General features: G+C 41.2%; 2 protein-coding genes across 5 annotated transcripts in view; one reads left to right on the top strand and one right to left on the bottom strand.

Annotated features, from left to right (window-relative positions):
• LOC309712606 (histone-lysine N-methyltransferase PRDM9-like) overlaps positions 1 to 5,595 on the top strand; it is a 17,294-nt gene extending 11,699 nt beyond the window's left edge. The window contains exons 1-7 of one of the 3 annotated variants that reach the window (XM_082543517.1): positions 35 to 174; positions 479 to 594; positions 1,545 to 1,628; positions 2,432 to 2,709; positions 2,815 to 2,882; positions 3,017 to 3,207; positions 3,362 to 5,595. In XM_082543517.1, coding sequence (XP_082399643.1) covers positions 498 to 594; positions 1,545 to 1,628; positions 2,432 to 2,709; positions 2,815 to 2,882; positions 3,017 to 3,207; positions 3,362 to 5,349 — 2,706 coding nt within the window. In that variant the 5' untranslated portion in view covers positions 35 to 174; positions 479 to 497 and the 3' untranslated portion in view covers positions 5,350 to 5,595. Of the gene's footprint in view, positions 1 to 34; positions 175 to 425; positions 595 to 1,544; positions 1,629 to 2,431; positions 2,710 to 2,814; positions 2,883 to 3,016; positions 3,208 to 3,361 lie in introns of those variants that run through there. The other 2 variants (XM_082543518.1, XM_082543519.1) reach the window with 2 other exon arrangements.
• LOC309712607 (neurabin-2-like) lies at positions 5,593 to 27,545 on the bottom strand. 2 transcript variants are annotated; one of them, XM_082543521.1, is made up of 11 exons: positions 27,453 to 27,545; positions 25,116 to 26,662; positions 15,160 to 15,292; positions 13,195 to 13,315; positions 12,874 to 12,978; positions 10,591 to 10,723; positions 8,921 to 9,073; positions 8,752 to 8,805; positions 8,375 to 8,604; positions 8,194 to 8,290; positions 5,593 to 7,075 (listed from the first exon to the last, which is right to left on the bottom strand). In XM_082543521.1, the coding sequence occupies exons 2-11, from the start codon at positions 26,547 to 26,549 to the stop codon at positions 7,025 to 7,027; spliced, it is 2,511 nt and encodes an 836-aa protein (XP_082399647.1). In that variant the 5' UTR covers positions 26,550 to 26,662; positions 27,453 to 27,545; the 3' UTR covers positions 5,593 to 7,024. The 2 variants fall into 2 exon arrangements, with proteins under 2 accessions (XP_082399647.1, XP_082399646.1); XM_082543520.1 differs by lacking the exon at positions 27,453 to 27,545 and adding an exon at positions 26,910 to 27,329.

The raw sequence follows: 27,545 nt of genomic DNA, 5'->3' as shown, positions 1-27,545 counted from the left end.
TTTACTCTTATTCTGAAAGTGTGCTCTATTTTCTTCCGGGGGACCGTATCTTAGGGTTTGGATACTTTAGTTGTGGTTTCTAGTGAAGCGTCATGCGCTAACAGCTTAATCTTTCGTGTTTTGGACGGTAGTTACGAAACAACTCCAGAAATATAGCCGTTGAACGTCAGCTTGGTACAAAAGTTCTGTTCTTTATATATTATTAACTACACATGCATTAATGCCATTTGTCATGTTTTGTGCTGTGATAGCCACATTTTCGTTATTAGCTATCGGAGACTGATTTGATAGTACCTTTGCCACTGGTCCTTTTTTTTGTCTGTGTTAGTATTATAGCTGTAATGTTAAAGGCTAAAGAGGTTTAACGTGCTAAGATAATGTTAGCTAATGCTAGCTGTAGCTTCATGTTACTATGTTTTTGACAGTGTGCATGCATCCTGTGTAAGCAACTGCCGTAAAGACTGATCATTCCCACCAGCTATCCACAGTTTTTACTCATGACGGACAGAAGCAGCAGCGTGGAGTGGGTTGAGACAACCGAGGAGGTGGTTGTAACTGAGGAGTGCATTCCCATTGAAAACAACCCCCCTGCAGGTACACTATAATGACATTACAAATAACGTTGACATCCAGTGCTGGGTTACAGGATCTTCTTAATGTCTGTACTGAATATGGTGTGCAATATGACATTGAGTACAATGCTGCTAAAAGTGCTGTTTTGATATGTAGAACCAAGCAGGATAAACAGCTAAATTTCCCTTTGTTTAAACTGGCACAAAAAACTCTTGAAGTTCATAAAAAGGTGAAATACCTCGGTCACTTTATTACTGAGCAAATGAATGATGATGATGACATATACAGACAACGATGTAAGCTCTATGTGCAGGCAAATACTATTGCACGCAAATTCAGCTTTTGTTCACTTCCAGTTAAAGTGGCTTTGTTTAAAGCGTATTGCACACCGCTATATACTGCCCCCTTGTGGTCATCCTACAAACAATGTAGCATGCAGAAGCTGCATGTTGCATATAATGATGCGATGAGAATCCTTTGCAGGATACCTAGAAGTGGTAGTGCCAGTCAGATGTTTGTAGCTGTGGGTGTCTGGACTTTTAAAGCACTTTTAAGAAAGTTAATGTTCAGTTTTAGAGAACGACTGGATGGTTCGAGTAACAGTATAATTTTAGCACTTACAGATCCGACAGTGAGTGGTTCCCGTTACTCATCCAGTCTCAGAAAGCACTGGTTAAAGTGTTTGTGTATTTATTGATTTATTTTAAGTAATTGTGTTTTATGTATATTATGGTTTTATATTTTTACAAATGCTTTATATACTTATTTATATACATATATATATTTAATGGTATACCTTGTGTTGTGTGTGTGTGTGGGGGGGGGGGGGGGGGAGTTGTGTGTGTGTGTTTCTTGTCTTGTTTTTATGGACATGTAGTCTGCCAATAAAGATTGAATTGAAAAAATTGAATTGAATTCAGTGCTGTAATATAGCCTTTAAAATAGTTTCTTTGTTCCTCTTGTGATGCCAGTTTTAGAGCCAGCAGACACGCCAATACAGAAGTTACTGGACGCTGTGGGGCAGGGAGAAAACCCAGATGGTGACGATGGCTTTTGTAAGCAAACCCCATGTTTACTCTTTTGCTATTGCAGTTTAGGTACAACTAATATCCAGCCAGAAATATGTCACAAGCCTGTCCATCGCTGCCAAAAGAGACTGGCCGAGCATGTTACAGGGCATTTAACCAAATGGGGGTAGGGATTTATTTGAACCTGTATGTATACTTTTAACCCTTTGTGGATTAGAGAAAATCCAAAATAAACTTGTGCGCCCAATTCTTGTTTTTTAAAGATGTATGCTGTACAATCATTTCACCCTGGAAATCGAATAATTCAAAGAAATGTTAAAAGTCAAAAATTAACTTGACATTCAGGCCCGTGATAAGTGTGTCAAAACTTCTGACCACAACTCCAGGACCATTGCTAAGTAAATATAATACGCTTAAATGAAAGTCAAAGTGTTTTGCTATGGTCTTATTCAGTAGTCTTTAAACTTACACATTTCAGTTTTCTATCCCATTAACCCTACCTCTCTGTCTGGTTATATCTTCTTTAGATTTTAATAGGGACACACCTGTAGATCAGTACATGTCTTTCTGAGCCACACATTTTTGTCATTTGTAAACTAGAGCTGAACTGTAGAATGTGTTAGATGGATGACTTAGCAGTGGTCTTCCCCATGAGGACCTAACCTACACAAATATTTGCAGTGTATACACATTCATTCAAAGATTTACTAATATTTAATAATAATAATGACAATATTTGACTGATAATTTGTCACTGTGGTATGTCCAGTAAAAATTACCCCAGATGAGCTTTTTTCTGTTTTTTTTCCCTTGTTTTTACATTTTTATAGATTGCGAGGAGTGCCTGACTCTCTTCCAGGACCAGAGTGATCCTGACAACATTAATGGCCCATCTTTTATTCTCGATTTTCCAACAAACATGGGCGTCATGCAGAGGGCCCTCCTGACTCTGCCTTTTGGCCTGATGATAGGCAGATCTAGTATTCCCAGTGCAGGGATTGGGGTCCTAAATTATGGGCCTGCAGTGTCTCCTGGAATGCATTTTGGACCATTTGAGGGGGAAGTGACAACAAGGGAGATTGCCATGGCAAGTGACTTCTCATGGGAGGTGAGCTGGGATGTATTAAACCCAAACAATAAAACAAGTTTAAACCTCTTGATGCATATTTTGTTCTTTGTGTGTATTTTGTGACAATATTCCAATTTACTGCAGATTTACAAAGATAAGGATGACTATGACTACATTGATGCTGCCAAAGAATCATACTCAAACTGGATGAGGTATTGAATTCTTTTCTGTTGTTTCCTGTTGAATTACAAAATTAATTTTTAATTATATTCTATAAAATAAATCACAGTTTGTACAGCTTGTACATTATTAGAAAATGCTTTTTTTCCCCTCCCTCCTGACACAGGTATGTCAACCATGCCCGTCATAGAGATGAGGCAAATCTGTTGGCAGTCCAGTACAAAGGTAGCATCCTCTTTCACTGCTGTCGCACCATAAATACTGGAGATGAGCTCTTGGTGTGGCCCAGCAGCAAACTTCATGCCCACTTTAGTGATCCTTGGGCCCAGATGTGGTATTTGAAGTTGAATGCAACAGGTACCCTGACTTTGCTAGTCTCAATAGTCCATAAAAGTGATCGTTGTAAGAGCCATAGTCATGTAAAATTTTCCTGACTGTGTTATTTAAAAATTTGATTTATAGTTTGTTTGTTTTTTTGTTGATGTTTTCGCCTTTTTCTCCTAAAATGCAGAGAGTACTGTATCCGGTACAACTCAGATCTTCCTGTGCGCCCACTGTCAGTTGTCTTTCACCACCAAAGCCTTCCTCCAGCGACACACAGAATACTTTCACACGCAGCCTGAAAGTGCTGAAGTAGCTGATGGAGAAAATAATGCCTCCAGTGCTGCAGGATCACTGGTGGTACTGTCTGTTGATCCTCTTGAATCTAAAACATGTGACGATTGCGGAAAGACATTCAAGCAAATACCTCATCTTAGGAGGCACAAGCTTTGTGTTCACTCCAACAAACGCCCCTATTGCTGCCCATGTTGCAGGCGAAGCTTTAGCCAGGCATCTGGCTTAATCAGACATCAGTTAGTTCATAGGAAGCAGGCTGTAGGAAAAGCTTCCAATCAGAAGCAAGTCCTCAGCAACAAAGAGAGTGTAACGCCAGAGTCAGAACTTTTAAAGGCAGGAGATTCAGTTGTATCTGAAAAAATGAATGAAAATGAGAACCAACAAGAAGCTATGGATACAACTGAGGCTCCTGAGTCTTGTGCAGGTGAGTCAGAAACACTCCAGTCAAACTGTTTAGATTGTGGTAAGAGTTTCACAAAGGAATCATCCCTCAAAAAGCATAAGGTGACTGTCCATGAGAGGATACGTCCGTACGTCTGCGCTGTTTGTCAGAAATGCTTCGGTCAGTACAATGACCTGACCAGACACCTGCAGCGTCACCAGAAACAGAGTAAAACAAAAACAAATGAGGATTCAGAGGACTCCGACATATTGCCCTTCAGCTGTGGCGAATGTTCACTGGCGTTTTCCTCAGTGGATGACCTTCAGCAGCACATAAATGAACATCACTCTGATGAGAGCACAGCTGAAAATAACGAAGACGATGTAATGCCTGACGGTGAAAGCGTTGAATCGGTCCAGAATCCTCCCTCTCAGAGGCCTCAGAGATTTGGAGCTAGATTCAGAGTTTCTGCCATAACTAAGCTCATTGCGCCTAAACGAAGAGCTACCAGTCCTGCTCAGCCTGCGAGGAGCTCCGCTGAACCAGAGGCGGCTTCTGTCCGAAATGGGAAGTTAAAAAAATACAAATGGTTCAGCTGCAATCGCTGTAAACAAACATATGGAAACCCAGATGACCTCAAAGCACATAAATGCACTTTGAGGCAGCACAGATGTGGCCAGTGTGGAGCAACCTTTAATAAGTCTGGTTTCCTGAAAAGGCACGAGCAGATGGTACATGTAGAGGCCAAATCTTACAGCTGCGATCGCTGCGGTAAGGTCTTCACTACACCTAGTAACCTTAAACAGCATCAGAAGAGTAACGCTTGTATGAAGTATCACTGCACGTCTGAGCTCTTCCCATGCTCCTTCTGTCAGTTCTCTTTCACCATGAAGAGCTATCTTATTAAACACATTAAAAGGCACCATCCCGTCGAGTATCTTTCACACTGCGAGTCGGACAGCCTAACGGATCAGCTGGAGGAACAAGAGGGGGAAAAAGAATATACGTGTCCTCACTGTGGCATGAACTGTATGACTGCCAAAGCTTTCAAATCTCACACATGCTTCAGGCAAGTGAAGGTTTTGTACTTGTGTAACGACTGCGGAAAGGGCTTCACAAACCACTACGGTCTGAAACAGCACCAGCGCATCCACACGGGCGAGAAGCCGTACAGCTGCCCTCACTGCAGCAAAAGCTTCTCGTACGTTGGTCAGCTCAACGTACATCTCAGGACTCACACCGGGGAGAAGCCCTACCTGTGCACCCACTGCGGGGAGAGCTTTCGGCAGTCGGGAGATCTGAAGAGACACGAGAGAAAGCACACGGGGGTGAGACCGTACAGCTGCCCCGAATGCAGCAAAAGCTTCAGCCGACCGCAGAGTCTCAAAGCTCACCAGATGCTTCACTTGGGACAGAGAATGTTCAAATGCACTCAGTGCGGGAAGAGCTTTTCCCGAAACTATCATCTCAGGAGGCACCATCAGAAGATGCACATTTAGTCTAATCGCATTTTTTTTGAAGACTTTAAATTAAAATGAAATACAGGAGCTTAAATGTGAACTAAATTGCACTTTCCCGCTTGTGTACTTGATGACTTATTGAATGTCCTGTACATAACATTCTTTTATTTTTCTTGTAAAGCATTTAGTTATTTTTTTTTTTAGTTAAAAAAGGAAAAACACCAACAAATACTTGTCTTTGAGTGTCAAACTGCACTAAAAAATAAACAACCAACGTAACCATCACTGTTGACCATTTATTCCACAAAACATACAATGCAAAGCATGTGCACTGTACAAGCCTTAATATTATGAAAATACTCATAACCATGCCTGTTTTTTTTCTTCAATTAAGTAGTCTTAAATTTGTTTTTGTAGTCAGATCTACTACTTTTTTTGTCTTTTCTTGTTTTTTTTACATGACACAGTATAACTTTGTTTATTGGACATTAATTTTTGCATTGCTTTTGTCACTATTTGTCCTTTGTTAGCTCATATTTCCAACTTGACTATATTATAAATATTAAGTAAAATTAAAATATTTCAGTCTGACCTGAACTATACAAACATACTGGTATGACAGTTGACACAAGTAAAACTCAGTTTCATTTAAACTGTGCGTAAACTGAAACAGGTAGAAACCTGGCAGTGTTTTCCATGTGCTACACACAGCGGTGTCAAGTGCAGCTGCTGGTTAGAGAGGAGCTCCTTAAATCTAAAACTTTGCTGCTGGTAACGGCTTCTTTAACTTCCCAGTCCAGTAATGTTTCTTACATCAGTAGTCCTAACTAATTCCAGTTCTACAAGTCCATGACAACATCCATTTGAAGGGGAGGGAAGAGATATCCATTGTTTGTGGCACAGCAGTTGTGGAGGCTTGTTTCCGTGGTCCATTTTTTTCCTTTTTTCTATTTTTTTTTTCTTTTTGATAGAAGTGAGGGGTTGAAACCAGAGGATTAGTCGCTTGTTCGCGAGTCCTAATGTGTAAAAAATACACAAACACGTCTGAAAGGTAGGCAGCAGTTGGTTCTAAAGGTTATGTGACGAGACCCCTACGAAGGTTGGGATACTGTACAGTTTCAAAGACACGTCAGACTTGTTCCCGTTTATTACTCCAATCCAGTGAAGCACCATGTGTTGTCGTCTTCAGTGCGGTCTCCATCCAATTTACACATCTTTGCCACGCAAAATATACGACCCTCGACTCTCATTAGTTTATATTATGTTAAATGTTATGCACATTAAAATTTTTTACAAACCAAACTGATTGTTAAACCACACAGTATCACATCTGTACAAACTCAGAAAAAAATGTCACAAAACTAAGCGAAAGAAAGAAAGGATTTTTGTTTTGTTTTGGCAATTGAAAAGCAACAGCCTGGGCTTTCACAAGAATCACAAATTAAGGGAGAAAATACTGAAGTCTGAAAATGAAAAAGGAACAGTACATCTACGGAGTCCGTTTGTGATGATAAAACTGCTCTTCTTCCCATAAATGCCAACAGAAAAACATGGTTAAAAGGGTTAAGTGGGTGAAATACAAAGCCTGAGGGCACATACAGTATGCGACCACAAATTAAGCTCAAGTTGGACACACGAGATACCCTGCAGTTCGTTGCAAGTACTTAAAACACTCCTTTGTCGGGTGAAGTTCTATATTTATTAGAAAAGGCTTTTATAATGGTTCAGATTTCAGCTCCTCCACTCGGCACTCCAGATCAGCCACCTAAAAGAGAAGAGAGGAAAATGCACTTAAAACAATGAAGCGCTGCTGGAATGTGACTCGTACTGTTTTTGTATTTTTTGGAGATGATGTGTTCTGCTGTGCATTTCTGCTTTCAGTTGGTCCATTGATCTCCACAGCAGATCATCTTCTTCCATAGCATCCTATCCTTAGCTTCCTGCTTTGTCACACCAACCCTCTGAATGTCCTCCTTCACTACATCCATGAACCTCCTCTATGGTCTTCTTTTTATCCTCCTGCTTGGCAGCTCCATGTTCAGCATGCTTTGTCAAGAGGCACACAGGAACAATATCTCTATGGCTTGCTGCTTCATTGTTACACCCATCTCCCTCTCATTTACACTCATGTATTCTGTTTTCTACTAACAAGCAGGGAAAAAATAGGAACTACAGATAAACTTTAGCAAAAGCTTCTTTCCATCAACGGTTTTAATCCTAAGCAAAATAACGACAGCATTAAAAGCTAAATGACAGCACTATAAAAGGTACAAAGACTCCTCCCTTAATAGTAGAAAACAGTTTTTTTACAGCCATTTTTACAAGCAAATATCAACATTTCAATATTGGAAAATCAGAAGGAGGTCTTGCTTATGAATGAATCTAGTGCAAGTTTTAAATTGCTGGAGGGAGGCAGGAGGATAAACTAGACCGAAGAGAAGCTCTGTATGGGATGTTGGGTTTTTAATGCAATAAAATCAACCTTAACCTCTAAATCAGCAACAAGGTTTTCCGTTGCATTATACTTCTGCTTCAAACCTTTTTGAAATCCTACACCGTAACCTGACATGCACTTTCCTAGTAATGCAACCACACAGCAGCTCAATGATAACATACATAAACTCTTTCAACTTCATCACACTTTCTCCAAGTTCCCCAAGACATTTTTGTGGTTTCAAGATTTTCTTGAAACCACAAGCAATTCTGATTAATAGAAGTTTCAAGATCAGATTTGGTCTGGATCAAGCAAAGTGGTGTTTACTCTTGAACACTTTACAAAATGCTCTGCAAACCTACCAGCACACAGTTGTTGTGTGAATATTATATTAATTGCTAGATGTAAAGATTAAATGTGCACACACTGCCTTGAGGCACCTCGTATACCTGTTCTTGGAGTTGCCCTGACTCCTCTTTCAGAAGGTTGGCCTCAGCCCCTACTTGTGCACAGCGCTGGGTCTCCTTCTTCAGATACTCAATCTCCCTGTTAAAGGAAGAGGATAACAGCATTGGCACTCTGATCTCACAACTCTCTCGGGCTTTTGTACATGTAGTTAAACGGTCTTACTTTTGTTGATACTCCTTGATCAGACGTTTGGCTTTGCTGTATTTGCGCTCCAGGGCCTGATACTGGGCCTGCGTCTCCTTCAGGTGCTCATCCACTGCCTGGCACAGGCTCTGAGCCTCCATCCAATAGCCCTCCAGCTTCTCCATTCGCTCCTTGTTCTCCTGCAGGGTTTGCTCCAGCTGGGCCTTGTCCATACGCCAGCGCTGCTTCTCCTGCTCTGCGTGGTGCAGCTGGAAGAAAGCGTGATTCATTCATTTCAATCACATGATGATGTAAACGGACACACTCCTCTGACTCTAAAGATAAGAAATGCTCTTTTGCTTATTCTTAATAGAACCATTACATAAAATATCATGATAATATTCACTTTAAATTACCTTTCTTTTCAGTTGCTGGATCTCAGCCTGGGTGACAGCGTGTTTTATTTGGAGCTATAAAAAAAATCCCAGTGTTACTATTCTAAACACATCTCTAAATATAAGGTGCATTAGTGAAAAAAGTTTTGATTAAAGAAGAAATGTTGTAATTACGACATTCATGGCTCACCTCTTTGTATTTATGGGCCAGCTTCTCAGGGTCTGTCTCCAGAGGCGACATGTCCTCGTTCTCCGCCAAGTCAAACACCTCGATCGCAGTGGGATACGGTGGACTAGCTTCCTCATCATCATCCTCTTCCTCATCTGTGCCGTATTCCCCACCCTGCAGGGATATGGTCAAGGTTAGGACCCCGTTCATAGGCAAAAATCAAGAAAAAAAAAAAAAAAAGGAGAGCTTATGACTTATATTTTATATATATAGATGAAAGTGCATGTATAGCTGGAGAGTGAGTGAGATTAAAGTTTGTTGTCCTTCTCCTTTGCAGGTAAACAAACTCTTTCAAGTGATACGATTTACACAGAGAAAACAAAATTTGAATCTGTCAATGTTTCCAATGCTAAAATATAGTTTTTGCACATATTGGTTTCCAGGAGGGTTTTCAATTTATGCAATTCCTGGAGAAAACCAAATATATTTCTTTAAATTTGTTTAATTAATTTTTGGACATAATGCTAAAGGAAACAAGAAGGTAGAGTGTTGATGAGTGTCTTGATGGTGTCGTCCTCTTGTGCTGTGACGCCAAATAGACACTAGATGGTGCACAACTCAAGCAGGCGCCTGTACTTTTCATTACGCAACTCCACACCTAATCTTCTTACTGTCCATGAATGGAGGAACTTCCTCTCTGTTATTCTAATGAAACCATAGACAGTTCCTGAGCCTGTTCCGTGTATGTGAATGAAAAGCGAAACAATCTGAGGCATCATTGACAAACTAAAGGGCACAAAAAAGTCCCTCTGCTTAGTCACAACCCTGAGCGGAGCATATTTTCTGATCATGTTTATAATACACTGGATATCACAGTGTGGCTTTTTCTTTTTCACTGTTCATAAAAATAATCACATATTTTTTAATCCTACAGGGAAACCAATATCCTAGAGGGCTAAGTGAGGATTTTAAGGTAGCACTTTGTGCTTAACTGTGAGGCTGTTTACTGATGTCTTTGCTCTGTTAGCTCAGCTTGTGTGGGACTGTGCGTCATCTGCAGTGGTTAAATAATATCTGATGTCCCATTTTTTTTGTATTTGTGCAGAGGGGAGGGGTGAAGCTGGATTAGTAAGCACTTCACCCTCACTTCTCTACTGTGCATGTGCAGATGTTGCTCCATCACAGTTAAAGAATGATAAACCAGGCGCAAGCAAAGTTTTTATGCTTTGATCCCTACAGTGATGGGATGTGGTAGCTTTGTTACGCTGTGGGGGGGAGACAGTTTCCTGGCATGGTTTTGGTTCACTTGGCCACTTAAGAGGAAGGAATCCCTACAAATCAATTCAAAGTTGTTCTGAGTGATCGCCTTTATCCGGTGATATAACACTACTACCCTGATGGGCATGCTCGCTTACAAAGTCCACCACCTAGAGCGCAGGAAGGATCACTGAATGGACTGATGAGTATAAAAAGGATGTGAATCATATGCTTTCACCTGATTTTAACTAAGAGGGGATTGGGGAATCATGTGTTAGATAACAGTCTTCACCACCATCATGAAAACATCAACTGAGGGATTATCTGTGGGAAGAAATGTGCCCCCTTCCTCACAGACTTACAGAGATGATAATCAACGTGTTTTGTCTTTAGACGCTTCATTAGTAACCTCAGTAATCTTATTGCCCTCTAACCTCTTGTTCATCCATGTACTGGTTGTAGCGCTGCTCCATCATTTCCCTCTGCCAGCGCTCTTGCTCTAAGGTCTGCTGGATGAGCTGGGCCACTTCGCTCTGTTCACCCGGCTTCTCTCGTCCAATCACAAACCTGCATTTAGGCATATATTATTCCACCTCAGCCAGGAACAGAAAACTATGACAAAACCATATATATATGCTGTGATGCTGTATGTATATGCTAAATAATACATGTTGGCCTCTTCTTTGTTCTGAACACTGAGGAGCACAAACACCGGCTCTTTAGGCAGTGAATGTTTTCATTCTTCAGTTAGTATAGCATAATGTATTAATGTAGCTGGAATGCGCTGGCTCTCTGATAACAGAAAATGGCTTCCTGTTTACACTCTAACAAAGATCTTCTCTACATAGTTACCCTCTTGGGTGCACGAATCAAACCCTCAATTCGTCCTCTCTTTTAGCACATTGTACAGATCATTACAGACACTATATTTTCTCTTGATTGACGCTCACAAATGGTAAACTGGGTAAAGGACAGCGAATCATGACAAAGCCACAGATGGTTGTTAAGCCAGCCACTGTAGCCTTTCAATTTCTGCAGCACTGAGAGGTAATTAAATGCTCATAAACACACTTCCTGTCCCAATCTATTTGTCTGCGTGACGTTTGTTTTATGAATAGGTCGGAGCTCTATTGCCCTTCGCCATCACTGCAGCAGATCTATAATGTATGAGCTATCTATGGAGGTCTCTGATCTTCACAAGTCACACAACACTAGCAATTATCCCAACAGCGCAGACCACTAAACCCTGAATTATGAATGAGCATGGATGACAAAAGAAGCACACGGGAACAGTGAGCCATACCAAAAATCCAAAGCGCAAAGGCTACAAATAGACCCTTGGCATTTTGAAATTATACTTTTGATACAAAGTGTTTTGGTTCCTGATAACTGTTTTCAGTGGCTCTGATGTGGAACCTTTGGACTTTATACCGAATGTCTCTAAAAGGAGCTTTTCAATACTAAAGGGTATAATCACGACCCTGGGAGACTGGCGATATAAATCTAAAGTCTGGTGAAGTGAATGGGCAGGATGTGGTAGAAGTAAGCTTTGTGTGAAAAAATGTGCTGTGGGTAAATATCAAAAGGAAATCATCTCCTTCAGGAAGAATGCTTAATGTCAGGGCAACTAGCAATGAAAACACATATCCTGGTCACTGCTAAGGCATTTAGAAAACCACAAAATAGTAGCTACAAAAATACAAGACCATTTAACAAAGACCACAAATTAAAGTAGTTTAATGTACTTTAAATCTATATTACTTTAAAAGTATGGAAGTACTTTAAATACTAACATTAGAAAGTCAATTTACTGACAACAGTCTGATGTTCAGGAGCTTTCAGTGCGTTACATTTGCAGTTGGAATATCTGAGTTCCTAGTCAGAATTTTCACACTTCCAACTTGGAAATTTAAGAACGCCGACCTAATGATTCAAGGTGGTGGTAATGCACGTAAACCGCAGTAAAACTGTACTACTGCTGATATGTATTTGTGACTCATTAAATAACCCAGTACTCTGTGAATATTCCTCATCTGTGGTTTTAAGGGGCAAAAAAAACATGCAATGCACTGTTTTGACAGTGATGCATGAATGGATCTATCTTGCTAGGGAGCAACTTTATTACCAGAATGCATTCAACTCAGTACCAAGTATGTGTCTCCAACTTCCAGGTCAAGTACATTGCAAATGAGTCAAAAAAAGCCAATAAGGAAATACCCTGCCCCTGCTTTCTTTATAATGGCCAGTAGGGGGCAACTCCATTAGCTGCCACTAGAAAAAGATAGCACATTGCACTTCCTTTTATGACCTCAATATAACATTTCTGGTACATATATGCTGCAGTTCTAAGTTGTATTCAATAAAGTATGCTGTCATATTTTGTAAATGATGGTCCCATTTGTACTAGAATAGACAATAAACCAGAGTAGGCTGATGCAAAAAGTTGTGCATCATAGTTTGACTGCACCAGTTTTTTTTTTTTTACTTAAAATGGTGCTAAAAGGGAAGATTCAGGGGACACCCGAAGACACTATAATGGATCCTTTTGTGAAAGTCTTAACAAAATCCATAAAATTGTCGAGATATATCAGTAAAACTGAAATTGATAGCAAACTAGCATTTCTACTTCAACTTCTACTTGTCTACAAAAAAGAAAAAAGGTTTGTTTTGTGATGTAAAAGTGATTCAAAGCAAATTGGTTAGTCAGAGAGACTTACTTAACGGTTCCTGAGGTGTTCCTGAGTACAGAGGCGGCAAAGCTTTGGGTGACTCCCACCAAACTGGTCCCATCCACCTCCACAATCAGATCGTTCACCTGGATCCTGAAGCAGACAGTTTAAAGGCTTAGAATTTAGAGGAACAATAAGGAATCCACTCCTGGAACTAACACTACAACTACTAAGATAACCTCAAGGTGACATTTGATTTACAAAACAAAGGCCTGTTCAACTTCCCTTAATTTCTGACCTGCGATGTTTCAGTTCTGCAGTACATTTTTTTAATCATATCAGGAATATTTAAAGTACGAAGAAACATACCTGCCATCCCTGTGTGCTGCTCCTCCTTCTGTGACAGTCTTCACAAAGATGCCCAGTTTCTCCAGGCCCATGTCAGCCCCTGCACCCATCCCAATAATACTGATGCCCAGGCCGTCACCGTCTGAAAGAAATCAGGCTTGCTGTTACCAAACTGGTATTGTAATCTGTCTGTAACAGACTTGTTGTTGAAGAGGCAACCTTTGGGACTGAAAATGCAGCCAACACAAAAGTAACAGAACCTGCAGTTGTCTGAATGGCCACAAGATAGCTAACATTAGCTAACAACATAACATTCCACCTCTCTTCACTTCTGACTTCAGAACGACGGGATAGCAACAGTCACAATGCTCAAATCGATCTTTTAAAACAGGAATTCATGACCCAGCGCTTGAAGTCAGTGTGGCTATGTCCATGTTTTAATGTACAGTCTATGAATGTGTTATTATGGCATAGCAAAAAGAAATATAGCTGCTTTCAGTGGTTGTAGAAGAGGCTAAATTTTAATAATTCTTCAGCTGTGCGCTAATAAATTAGTTAGTGAACCTTTGTTTGCTATCCTCTATAATTTAAACCCACTCAAAGGTGCACTGTAGTTTTTTATTAATTATATTCGCTTAATTTTAAGTAAAGTTTAAATTAAGTTTAACACAACTCGTGTCCTCAAGGCTATACATTTGCTTCCCCCAACATTTGCGGCAGCTTTAATCATATAGAAACCATGTATGGTTACCAGCAAAGTTTACCAGCACGCTCCACAGGGTACCTTAAAATGACTTGCTTACCATAATATGTAATAAACCAATATTGTAAAAAATAAATATCAGCTTAAAGTGTTGGATTATAAGTCAGAAAAAAGCGAACACATATTACAGGTGCCTTCTGTTCAAACCTTCTGTTTGTGCAAAGTGAGGGGATAGGAAACCAGAATGGCTCGTTTGAGACTGAGGATTGACTGAGGGGATGCACCAAGGGCTAATATGAGATAGATAATGGTAACGATGAGTCACGCAAATGCACTCTAATAGAGTTCAAGAGTAGAAATATGTAACTGAAAGTCAGAATGAATGCAGGAACAACAAGGAAGGTACACTAAAAACTGTAACTGTAGTTTCTTGATATGTGAGAGGTTAAAAAGATTAGTTGTTGTTTGTTTGTTTGTGTTACCACATAGTTGGGATTTAAGATTTCTAAAGAAAGCCCAATCTATGTCACGATGACGCATCATAAGCTTTTTCGTCTGTTGAATTTGGGGATTTTCAACCTGACATCAGCATTCTGTGCAAACTACAACTGAGTTTTAGTGCATAAGTTTCTTTGAACCTTGAGGACAAAAAAAAAAAAAGCTCTGACCTTCATGTGATCTTGAAAAAATAAAACATTAGTTTTGTTGACGTCTGTGACGTCAAAGTTAGATGATAATCAATATAACACCTAGATTCCTCCCAGAGGCGTTATGTGCTGATTTAGCGTATTCTTTTTTTCAAGCACTGTTTCTTTTTTATTTCAGCTTCTATTCTATCATGATCTAATTAATGTAGAGCGTGCACACCGCAACACCTATAAAGAACACTGCTACATATGGTAACCCACGTAATCTGCCCTATACACAAGTCTTCTACACACATAGAAATGCACTATGATGTTACATGGATACTGCAAATCTGTAAGTCATTGGGGAGAGCAGAAGGCAGCTGGTGAACCCTGCAGGTCTTTTAAAGCAGGACTTTTTTTAATTGCTTCGGAGATGGGAGCCAAATGGGAGCTTGATCATTCAAATACAGAACCTTACATTTGTGGGTTTTTTGTATTCTCTTTCTTAGCAAGGTGCAAAGAAGCCTCAGGCAAGTCAAAGTACAGTAAATGCTTAGAATTATTTATATGCCCGAAGTAAAGTGCAGATTTTACAGAAAGAATTTGTATAAATACTCGACTGGTTAGAAAAAAAACAGGGTTTAGTTCTGATACCTTTCTCCAGCTCCACAGGGAATAGGTCCAGCCTCTCCACTCTTTTCTCCAGCTCATACTCAGCAGACGCTGCCATTGGATCCACATCTTCATTGCGTCTGTCATAGTCCTCGTTGGAATAGGTGGCAAACACCTGTAGGATGAGACAGGGACAAGATCAGACTGAGAATCACACTTACATCAAGTCTCTGCAAGGCGGAGCAGATTTTTGCTAGCATCTATTCCTGTTCAGAATTTGTTTGTTGTTGAAACGGGACATTTGTGAGTCACAGTTGTTTTGGGATTTTTTGTTTTGAAAAGAAAATGTTCAAAATTATGGCAAATTATTTGTTTTCTTGGCAAAAATTAGATCCACGCTTAGGCCTGTTCGATATAACGATATATATCGAATGACGATATAAAAACGTCTATCTTTCCTATTATGCTATCGTTTGTTTACAGCAATATTTTTTCATCGTTTTGATGGTCACTGTAGTAGCTATATAAATTTCTTAAAGTTCTATCTTTCTCTTATATTTAAAATAACCACACTATGGATGGACAAGTGCCAGTTTTTACGTGTTGTCGTTAGCAACAAAACTGCAGTCCGCTTGTTTGTTTTCCACGTAAGCCTTTCACAATAAAGCTCAAGATCCTGTTGAGACTTTTCAAAATAAACTGAATCACGGGAAAGAGTATGCAGAGAGTTTTCGGATGAGAAGCAAAAGAGAGCCGTCAGGTGCTAAAAATAAACATTAGGCTCAAACTTTGAAAGAACTTATGTCTAAAAATGTATAGTTTCATGCATGGTTAAAACACAGGTAAAGGACGCCCAACTGGAAAAACTTCACGCAAGTCGAGATGCCTGAGATTCACAGAATTTACAGAAAATATTAAATTTTTGTGATTTATATCCTTGTCAGGACGATAAATGTCTTATATCGGGATATGAGATTTTGGTTTTATCGCACAGCCATATCCACGCTTCACGCCACTGTCATTGTTGCCTAATAAACCTCCTTATAACTGGCCTCTGTGATATAGAGAGATAGATAGATATCCTTTCTTTCTAGACAAGTCTTTCTTTTCCTTGGAGCCATTGTGTCTTATCACTCTTCCTGCACATACTCCAAATATAGTAACTGCTGCTGTCACCAGAATCACTTCCTGTGCACCCTGAGGAGCAGTGATTCGTTTTGGGTTTTTTTTTTTTACTTTTTATTGCATTTGTGTATTAACAGGTAAAAGAGTGGGCAGATTGCAGAATGACGTGACTACAGATACTTAAATTCAAACTACTGAACGGTTCAGTTAATATCAGTTACACGTGCTTTGTGGAAGATGACTTACAGAGTCACAGAAAGGCAAGAGAGGAAGTACTGGAGGAAACAGGACCATTACTCACAGGAAACTGACTCTAATCTGAGTATTATTTTTTTTTCTCCCCCACATTTCTTGCACCGGTGCTCAAATTCCTTTCTAACAGCTTTATGTTCCACCACCACCAGCTGACTACTATGCCACGTTCATAGCCACTTAAATCACCTTTCTTTCTCACTCTGATACTTATTTGGAGCTCTAAACCATGTCCACATGGCACTGAGCTAAAGTTAGACACACACACAGTGGTCAGTAAGCTTATATATAATATTTCTGTTTGATTTCTTTAGAAAATCCAGCTTAAGCTAACACAAGTTAAAATTAATATGATCTATTCAGAGAAATGACTCTTTCTAAATCACCTTCACTGATTTCCATCATTCCATTGAGGACAGCAATTTAATGGATTGAAAAAAGCTTAAGATCACTACTTAGAGGTTTTGGATGCATAAGTAGCTGAGACAGACAAGATGGCTTCATGGTTCGATAATAACTGACCAACATTGTTAATGCGGACATAATGCAATTCAAATGTATTGACATTTTCAACTGAGACAGCCACAGCATTTAGTCCGAGCTGTATTGTTTCACAGCAGTCATCTGTATCAAACAGACTAATGAGAAAATAAATAAATAAAAATCAATCACAACCACTGAAGTTGCTCTTATGAAGACAGGGGCCTCTGTTTTCAGGGCTCAACTTCCCACATTCACTCTGGTCTAACAGCATGACAGTTTACATAACCACCCCCAGCATGCTAATGGAGGCCTTCTGCAGCTGCTGCTCACAGGCCTCACATAGACACAAACACACACACACAGGGAGAAAGAGAGAGCCCAATCTTTAAAAGCCTCACTTTCAGTCTTCCAGGGTGATTATGTATGCACCACCTTGCATGCTCCGCTGGCTACACTAATTCAGTGCTGGACCTTCTCCTTTTACACATTCTTTGATTTATTTTATCAACTTTTCTCTCCACAATCTTTGTTCCCTCTTCTGCAACACTTTCACACTGTTTCCTCAAGCCTTGGTTTGCTTTATTCAATGCAACTCTTGCATGTCGCCGGCCTGTTTAGCTTGTCCATCTGTGTTACAGAAGTAGCATCTCGTAGCTTCCGTGCTGCTCTTCAGTCCTACAGTATGGGGCCCCGTCTCCGTGGCAACCCCACAGTAAAGAGCCTGTCAGTTTTCTGACAGCTCCTTTGAAATGTAACCAGCCCCTCCTCTCTTAAATTTATTCAGTATCATTGTATTCTCTTACATCATTGAGCACTGTACAAGCTTCTGCTCCTACTTTTGGGCTGTCCTTACCCATAACAATAGAGTTTAAAATGTAATCGCCTTGAGTTAAATCTCTCCCCATCACTGTCAGATCACGCAAGCAATGACATGGATGATTTTTTCTTTTGATTTTTTTTTTTTTTTTTTGGGGGGGGGGGCTAATTATGGCATAAAAATTACAATTTGCTTTAGAGTTCAGTTAGTGTCAATTATTCTATTAGTTTCTCAGGGAAGAATTAGTTCAGTACAAATACTGTCTATAAAAGATGGATACAGTAATTGTGATTTTTGTTTTGTTTTGTTTTTTTGTTTTTTAAGGTGGAAGTGACAATATTTGTTGTGAGGGACTTGTTTTGGTACCAGGCTGTAAAGATGTTACTTTTATAGCTGAAACTAGCCATTTTAACATTGCACTTTATTGGGATTGACTCAGTTTTACAGTGAGCCTGAACCGGCCATCTTATGATTACTCAGTTCCACAGTAGTTGCATTTTTCATGGAGGTTGCCACTTGTTTTAGTATTTTTGGAAAAACATTGTGACATCTGGGTACTGAATATAAAGTTATGACCAGCAGCAGGTTTGCTTACTTGAACACAAAAACTAGAAACCACAATTATGGCCCCATAATAAAGTAGTAACACGTGAATATTTTTAAAAACTGCTTCTTGAGCAGCTGCAGACGGTACCCCAGATAGTTTTTTCTTTCTCTTTTCTACCATTTACATTTATGCTAAGCTAACCAACTCTTGGCTGTGGCTTCATACTGACCCTGCAGGCATGAACGGTATCAATCTACCAATCTTCTCATGTAACACTCAGAAAAGAAAAGAAAAAAAAGCAAATAAGCATAGTTCCCATTGTCCTGGGCTTTTCATTTAACTGACCACAAAACCTATAAATATCCATAAATGCTCATTATTTAGTGGGTCCAACTTCCAAAGTAGACAAATTGCTGTATTTTACACTATTTTGTAAATAAAACACTCAATCAAAAAAGGAATGGAGTAAAGACTAATTAGGTTCAGCAGTTCTAAAACCATTAGATACACTGCTGTTACACTTTACTCTGTGAATCCCATCAGATTTAAACTCACAATAGTTAGCATGGGAGAAGAACTTAAGTCAGATGACTTCTGATTTAGGTTACCTTTGTATTTAGACGGATTAACAGAATGTGGATTAAGCGGCCAAAAAAATACACTATTTGCAAGTAACAGAGTGTAAAACAACAACAGAGACCTCTGAGCACCAGTGTGACACTTTCACGTGGCACTGCATCACCCCTTGAGTTTAAAGATCAATAGGTCACAGCTGATGGTCTGTGAAGCCCTCAATTTACACCCATGATACTGCAAAACATCAAAGACAGAAGACTGAGCGACTCTATTTTACTGCAATTGTAATAAATGATCACCACTGTAGTTGTGCTGTGCGTTGCAGCTATTGGAGAAACTGGCCATGCTATAAGTCAAGCTACAGTATCATCCTTGACTGACAGAATTACCTCTCGCTTCCAGCAGGAAGTCTATCTCCCTCCTTACAGACAGACTAATTGAGATTCTCCACGATACAACCTCTGACCTCGCTTTACCTAAGCACGCAGAGTTGTAGATGAACTCTACGAACAGTGAGGTGGCTATCTTGGGAAGACAAACATTGGGATTAAAGGCAGTGTGGTGGGAGGGGGGGTGTGGTAGAGAAGGACGCTGTTCCAGTTGTGGCAGATAGTAGGTCAGAGGAGCTAACAGATGGCCAGGAAACTCCCTTCCTCCCTCCCTCTGCTACCAGCCGCCTCGGATGTCCTACAAAAGCTCCATGGGCAGAAAACTACAGCCACTCACCAGCTTAGAGATTGTGTTTGTGTCTATACAGAGCACCTATTTGGGATTGTAAAGGGTATTAAAAAGCAGCCAGTAAGTGACGACAACCATTTTACAACGCTGTTGTCGTGACACCGAAATGGCAAAATGATACAGCTGCCACGCCATGCCTCTGCTCTGCTCCAGTGTGGTTGCATCTTGATGCCCCTCTGGCTACAGTGTGATTGGATAACGCTGTTGTGTTAACTAGCAAGCCCGTAACCCACACCCCACCACCCCCACTGCCCACAGCAGCACGTCAACTGCTGTTTCTTTCCCTCTTGACTCCAAAAACTGTTCTAATTTTGGATGGAGCGAATAGGATGTGTGTAGGTGGTGCCACTGGTTTTTCCTAAAAGAGTGTTTCCACTCTCGTTGCATTCAGCAAAAAAAACAAAAAAAAAGCTTTCCAGCATTTTTTTGCTCATACTAGGCTTTGCATGTGCGACGTACAGTTTTCTCAATTTCTAGCTAAATGCAAAAGTTCATTACCATGCACTGATATATGAATGCCTCAATTTTCCCTGTATACGAATATGTGCGCAGTAATTAATCCATGCTTAATAAAGCTGTCAAAATTAAGCGTATGTTACACTTTTCCTCCTAAAGATTAATGACGCCACTATCTAAACTAACATAGGTTAAACAAGTGGCAGGTAATTGCTTCTAAATCCTACTAAAATTGGGGGTTAATCCACATGCCAGATGTGCACCATGCAGACAAAAAATAAGGATGTGGCTCTGGCAGCGATCACGTTTGACCAGTCTTCTCTTGACAATAAAATGGATATGGTCAGCTCGTCATAGTAATGTTTGCATGGCACCAAAGCCCATCAATTTTGGCAGAACAATTTTTGGTCAGCAGTCATGTTTAGGCTTAGCGCTAACGCTGGAGAGAGGCACGGCAATATGAAAACAAGGTCAGCACAGAGGGCTGAATGGCATTACACTATACAGAAGGATACAACAACTAAACTCTGTAACTATATATATTTTATTATGTTGTGTTTATGTTGGGTATATGTTTTATTATGTTACCATATCATACTGATTACATTTGTTATGACATTTTCTTTTGTATCCCTATGGCTCTTTTTTACATACAGACTTAGTTTGGGTTTTTTTCCCTTTTTGCTAAAGCATATAGTTTAGCCAGATCAGGTGACACTGAATCCTCCCTTAGTTATGCTGCGATAGGTGTAGGCTGCTGGGGGATTCCCATGATGCATTGAGTATTTGTTCTTCAGTCGCCTTTTTCACTCACTGTGTATTAATAGATCTCTCTGCATTTAATTATTACTTGTTATTAATCGCTGGCTCTCTTCCACAGCATGTCTTTTTTCCAGCCTTCCTTTTCTCACTTAACCAGTCAAGGAATTGTGAAAAAAAACCTCTTTTAAAAGCATATTAACTAGCAGCACCATTACTCAAGGAGGAAAACCGTTTCCATTCTTCCATTCTATATTTTCTGGTATTAATAAAAACATAAAATAACAATCATCCTAACTACAGGACCAGTAAAGCCTGAGAAAGACAAATATACATGTTCAGCCATCCATACAGCACGGTTGGCACCTCACATGTCACTGTAACCAACGCCTGTCATTTTTTGGACAAGATGATGGCAGGCGGGACAAGACAAAACAGTTTCAGACATCATGAGCGAGACGTTGCGTAATGTGGCTTGTCGCAGTAACCTGAACGAGTGGGCACATCACATAAATGCTTGCAGCCCACCACCAACCAGTGCAGGGCCGAGAAGTGGGGCAGTCTGACCTTGCTGATAATCTGTCTGGTCTTCCACTCCTCCTGGCTGTGAGTAATGCACTGTATGAAATACTGCAGGCCTGCTGAGTCAAAGTGATAGACAGTTTGAGGATACCTTAACATATGGTTACCTCTTCATGGGCAGTTCCCTTATTGGATGATCTCTGTGGTGCATTTAGGGTAGTCTGTATTTTGTGTTTTGTGGCAGACACTTTAAAGCAGCAACACCTCCTTCTATGTTTGTCAAAATTCAACACCCTCTGTTTATTACCTTATAAGTACAGTCATCGTTTGTGTTAATAACACAGTGTGAAAGAAAATCATAGGTGTTCTCTGAGCAGGCTGGTGAGACTGAGGAGCGTAGGCAGAGACCTAGAAGAAAGAGTCCAGGTTGGTGGTGCAGAAGGACAAAATGTTTAGGAGTAGGTGAGGTGAGGGGTAAGCAAGGTGGCAAATAAATCTGCTTATTCCTGGATTGGAGGAGACACAGCCCAAATCTAGTGGAGATTATCTCTCTCTTTTTTGAGGGGCAAAAAGCTCCCCCTGCACAGTGGGATAAATAATTAAAAATCACAACAAGCTAGGGGGCTAAGTGGTCAGGCTAAATACACCGAGTAATATAGAATTGAGTCAAAACAAACAAGCTAAAGAAATAAATAAGACATGAGAAGCAGCTTCCTGTGTTCGACAAAAGAGGCGGCCCTGAAAAGCGAGGCAGGTCTGTGATGATAACAATGCTGCTATTTTTACTAGCAGCAGCAGACTGGTGACAAAGAGCGAAAGGGAGAAAAGAAGGAGCAGGAGAAAGAGTGTGAGGAGGAGCAAACAAAGAATGCAGTGTGAACTCTACCCGAAGCAGATCTGCTATTTTTGCCACTTTGAGAGGACACGGACAGAAAGACAGACAGATGGAGGGGAACAATCAGTATGAATCGGAGACAGAGAAAGGCATGCATGCAGACGTCCAACCGCTGTCACCACAACAAGACTTAATTGTGACCAAAAGCTGCACTGTTGCTCAGACGAGAAATATGCGCTAAAAATGAGCACTTCCTGTTTGGCAGTGAAACTAAGTGACAGTGTGACTTAAGAGCTGGCTGTTATGCACTCGCATGACATTTGAGCTGCATAATAACGCCCCTCCCATTTGACCTCGCATCCCCCTTACTCTCATCCACCCCTGCATCAATCTCCATAACAAAGGCCACACTGATACAGTGTGAAAGGACTCAGTAGGAGGTTTTTTTTCTTCACTGACCGCTGCAGGGTCACAACGAAATTCTCCTCTTTATCAAAGTCGTGACTTACAGCTTTTATCACACCGTAGATAATGCCTCCTCCTGGTAACCACGCTTGATCTCATGAGGATAAAATAATGTTGAAAGTGTGTTTTCTTCTCTATTGCACTTGCATGACAGGCACAGCAAGCCCACAAATGACTTGTATGTGATTTATGGGACAAAGCTGATTTCTAGGCATTTGCTCAATATATTAGAGCTTAATAGTGACACATAATCACACATCACTATTGGTATAATTGCTGTTCGGGAGTAACTATGTAATTTAATGTCTCAATTAATGTTACTGTGATTGGTTACAATATGTAATGAAATTATAGTTACCAATCAAATTGTCCATTATTACTAAGGGTTATATTCTTTACACAAGAAGGCTTACTCCACATGTAGAATATATCATTATTCTTTACTGCTTTGCACTTTATTCTCAGTGCATTAATTCCTTCTTTTGACATATGTCCAGAAAAAGCCAGTCAGCAAATCCAGTGCAATGCCATCTAGGATAACATAGCTAATAAAGCACTGTCTCTCCAGACAGGCTCCATTCCTCTCAAAGTTTGAGCATTGTTTTTGATTGGTTCTTCTTTTTGAATGTGCACTGTTTCAAATCAGCCAGTCTAATCAGTGTGTCTGACTCTGACCATTCCAAGGTGGGTGGATATGTCCTTGGAAAAGAATCTTTAGTGCTGGAAGATTAACAAACCAGATCAGGGCTCTAACATTATAAACGAAAGCTTGTTTTCTACCATTAAAATGTTAGGCCTAATTTCACCTTTAACAGAATAACTAGTAATTCGTAGACAATCAGATTTCACACTTGTGTCAGTTACCGTACATGAAAAGACGTTCTCCAAATTTTTGGAATGTGCATAAAACACTGCATTACACACAGAATTATGCTTCACTGAGTCTTTCTCACTGGATCACAGTGCATTGTGTGCATCCTTGAGGCCTGACAAACATCTGCAGAGCTGATTTTTTTTTTCAAGTATATTCCATAACTTGTGTTGTTTATATTCTTCAGTAATCTTCTCTTCCGTTATCTGACAGATTGCTACAGTTTTGGGTTCATTACCACGAACAACTGTTTCTCGATGAAATGGTTTGAAACCACTGGATATATTTAATAATGTCACTCGTATGAGCTTGTGAAGGTAGAAAGCAGGTGCAAAAACAAAGCTTCCAGAGCACCACTGGTGGCCTTTAATTGTACACTTTTTAATTTTATATTGTCAATATTTGTCATTATAATCCCAAAAGCTTATTTTCTCAGTTTGTTTTCTTTAGCTTATTTAGCTTAGAAATATCTGCATTGATCCAACACATATATGTGCAGTCCTTAGCAGTCTTTCATTAATTCCAATATTTGATGTATATGTTGTTAGTATCTATGTCAGGTTGGTTTTTAAACTATAATATTCAAATGTCAGGTTGCAGAAACTGGATGGTTCTGGACAATGTGCAGCGATAAGAGAAAATTTGGACTTGACAAGCTATGAAATGGTACAGGAGAGCCTTTCTGTGAGAAGTAATGTGTGTGACACAAAGTGTCAGGGCCCACTTTAGCTTGCAGAGTTGCTGTATGCCTTGGACCTCAAGGCAGAGCAAAGCAGCAACACTGAACTGGAGAGAGTCTGATGCTCCTCTCCGGATCATTACACCGCCCCCAGACAACGAGAGACACTTCAAATCAACTCGTCCTCCTCCTCCTTCTCGTCTGTCCTATTCTCTCATTGCACCGGTCCAAGAAGAGATTACAGTGCTCTTTTTTTCTCACTTCCTCTGTCTTTATCTCACACACAATCACAAATACAGCATCCGATGACCTTTCATTTTCCACAGTACAATATCCACTTCTCTAAAAATGGGGATAATTATCCAGGCCTGCCAGGTCTGTTTTACCCCCCCCCCCCCCCCAAAAAAAAGGCAATTATTTACAAAAGCAGCTCCTGCTGCATTTCAGTTGAGGCACTTTTGGGGCCCGTGTCAGCTGCATAGTAGGAATGCAGGCCCATCCATTAGCAACTGGCTGCTGGGGAGGAGGGTGTTAGTAGTGTGCAAAGCCCTGTGTTGAAACAGGCTAAAATCAAAATGTCAGCACTGGTGTGACACTGGCAGAGGCTGAGCGAGTTCATTAAAAAAGCTGACAGCGGCACTGGCTATGACTGTAACACAGCAGATAAGCTTTAAGGTCAAGTTCAACAAGCCTCTAAAGACACAGGATGAAAAGAAAATCCCACACCACAACATAGTTACAATTCAGAAATCAGCACACAAGCCTGATTAATAAACAAGGTTCGGGGGTACAATGTGACAGCAAACACCTCCGTGTTCTAGCTACAGTTCTTTCTGTTAATTCAGGGTGTTTTTACACTTCACATTTCCTCACCTGGATGGACTCTGTGCTGAAGCGAATCTTTCTTGAAGGGGGTGGATCCTCTTCCACAGGCAGCCCTGAAATCTCCACACAGCTGGACTCTGGCTCATAGCGGTCATCGCCCTCGTCTTCCTCCTCATCCTTCTGGCTTCCTTCAAAGTCCTCCCCCACCGCACTGTAGGTACTGATATCCACAGAGTCCCGGCCCGACTGTTCTTCTCTGAGAGTCCTGTCTTCCTCCTCCTCTGTATTTTTGTCCCCATCCTGCCTGACCATGTCGGCACTTTTTGGAGAGCTTCGCTTCTCTGAGGCAGTTTCTCCATTCTGCACCGACATGTGGATGTCACCTTGCAGTATTGTGCTGCTGGGCTCGCTGGTCCCAGAGTGTTCCTCAGGTTTAACATCAACTTTGGCCTCGACACCTGCATCTGAAACGGTCTTTTCTCTCTGTTCATTCGGCTCTCCTACATTACTGTAAAGTTCAGTAGTTGGGGCACACTGGCCACCATTAACGCTTTCAGATGGAGGAGTCACCCTTCCTCTGGAGCCCCTTGGAGGTGTCTCCTGTCCCTTCTGAATGCTTATCTCATCCCCTTGGTTGCCTGATGCAAAGGCACTGACCCTCTTTGTGATTATCTTGGAATTCAACACGCCTACCTTGGTGCTGACCCCTCTGGAAGGGAGTGGTGGTGTAGAGGAGAGACGGTGGAGGTTGTTCCGGAGCTCGGCTGCCCGTTCAAACACAGCACTGAGCTGGCTGACTGTAGGGGACACTGCTTCACTAGTGTCCAGGCTGTCCAGGGACTCTGTGCTGCCATTAAAACGGGCCACCATATCCAACCTGCCATCCTGAAAGCTCGAGGCCTTATCTGCCTTCAATAACACCCTGGTTGTAGCCAGCTTCTCCTGCTGCAGTTTTTCCTGCTGCAGCTTCTCCTGCTGCAGTTTCTCCTGTTGCAGCTTCTCCTGCTGCAGTTTCTCCTGCTGCTGCTTCTCCTCAAAGATGCGGCGGGTCTCCTGTAGCTTGGAGTAGCTGGGCGAGGAGGCCCGCTGGTGCCCATTCTCCGGTTTTGTGTCGAACTTGCTGACGCGCTCGGACACGGTGGATCCGAGCTTCAGCAGCGCGCTGTGATCCACGTTCTCGTTCAGGCTACCGGCTCTGGGCAGGGAAAGGCGCACCGATTTGTCGGCGATCCTGGCGTTGTCCTCACCCTCTGCGTCGGCCGGGGATGTGGTCTGCATCTGCTGGAACATGTTCTTGATACGGTGCACATTAGAGCCGTACCTGCGCCCTCGGGGGCCCTCCTGCATGTCCCCATTTGCAGCATTGTCTTTAACGGGCTTCAGGGCCTGCATCCCCGCCTCGTACGCGTTCCTGTGCGGGGATGGGCTCCTGAGCGTGGAGCCAGAGCCGGTGCTCTTGGATGTGGATTCGGTCTTCATCATGGTCAGTCAAGCGTCGCAACTGATGCTCAACGACGGCATGTCTCCTTTCTCAACTCCCGGTGGCAAATCTGTATTATCCACCAGCAGCCGATCCCAGCGAGGTGGCGCCCAGACTAGACCGGCAGATGGAGAGAAACAAAAACAACAGATCGCATTAAAGGCCTGCCTGCATCCGCTGCAATTCTCGTCTAGTGCAGCGGAGAAAGTGAGCGCGATGCATCTGTCAATAGCTCGTTTGCAGTTACAACAATGCGAGCCTGACCTTCTCAGATAATTGCATTAGTTACTGAAAATGTTTGCACAGAAAAACAGAAGAGTAATGAGCCGCGGATTTACCGCAGCTGACGACAGATTGCTTACGTTTAATCCCTTTTTAGAGGCAGCATCATTTTGATCTCTTCATTCTGTGAGCTGCAGATTTCTGGTCCTCTGGTAGCGGCAGACTGCTGCTGCTGCATGGAGGGGGGAATGCATGGGTCATAGTGCCCGTCTGCTCCTAATTCTTTGACCATTAAACGAATACGATCTTCATTTACAATATTTGGCGGAGGTGCATTAATTGTAGCTACTATGTTACAGTGAGTGGTGTGGTTTTCATTCCCGCTACAAAAAAGCAGTCATTCCAAGGAAGAAGCGATACGCAATGCTACTCTAAGGAAGAGGAAGAAAAAAACATAACATGTAATTTTAAAAAAAATATTTTAAAAAAATTATGATTTCTTTTTAACCTAATGAGGCTGTGGTGGCACACTATACAAAAAAGACGGACGCCCCGAATGTTTTTTTTCCGTATTTTTTAAACCCCTCCCCCTCCACTAAAAGGAAATCCCTAATAAAGCAGTCCAGAGGCAGCTTTTTACACTAAATAAATGTATCTGTAAAGTATAAAATATGGATACTTACCGTTTCGTTACGAAAAATAATAAAACTGAAGTCGCGGTCTTTTTCGTTCAACCAGCGATAGGACCCAGTGACACCTCACTCACGTCAAATCTC

This window comes from Aulonocara stuartgranti, assembly GCF_965226115.1.
Source record: "Aulonocara stuartgranti genome assembly, chromosome: 8".
In the NCBI taxonomy this organism is placed as follows: domain Eukaryota; kingdom Metazoa; phylum Chordata; class Actinopteri; order Cichliformes; family Cichlidae; genus Aulonocara; species Aulonocara stuartgranti.
This window is presented reverse-complemented; position numbering and strand designations above follow the sequence as displayed.

Bases quoted from the DNA above. Each gene is read 5' to 3' on its own strand.
- LOC309712607 (XM_082543521.1), bottom strand. From the start codon at position 26,549: ATGATGAAGACCGAATCCACATCCAAGAGCACCGGCTCTGGCTCCACG. The intron at 12,979-13,194 runs GTATGTTTCTTC...TGTCTGCTTCAG, and splicing joins GCAGCACACAGGGATGGCAG to GATCCAGGTGAACGATCTGA. The intron at 8,605-8,751 runs GTAATTTAAAGT...GCTTTCTTCCAG, and splicing joins TCCAGCAACTGAAAAGAAAG to CTGCACCACGCAGAGCAGGA.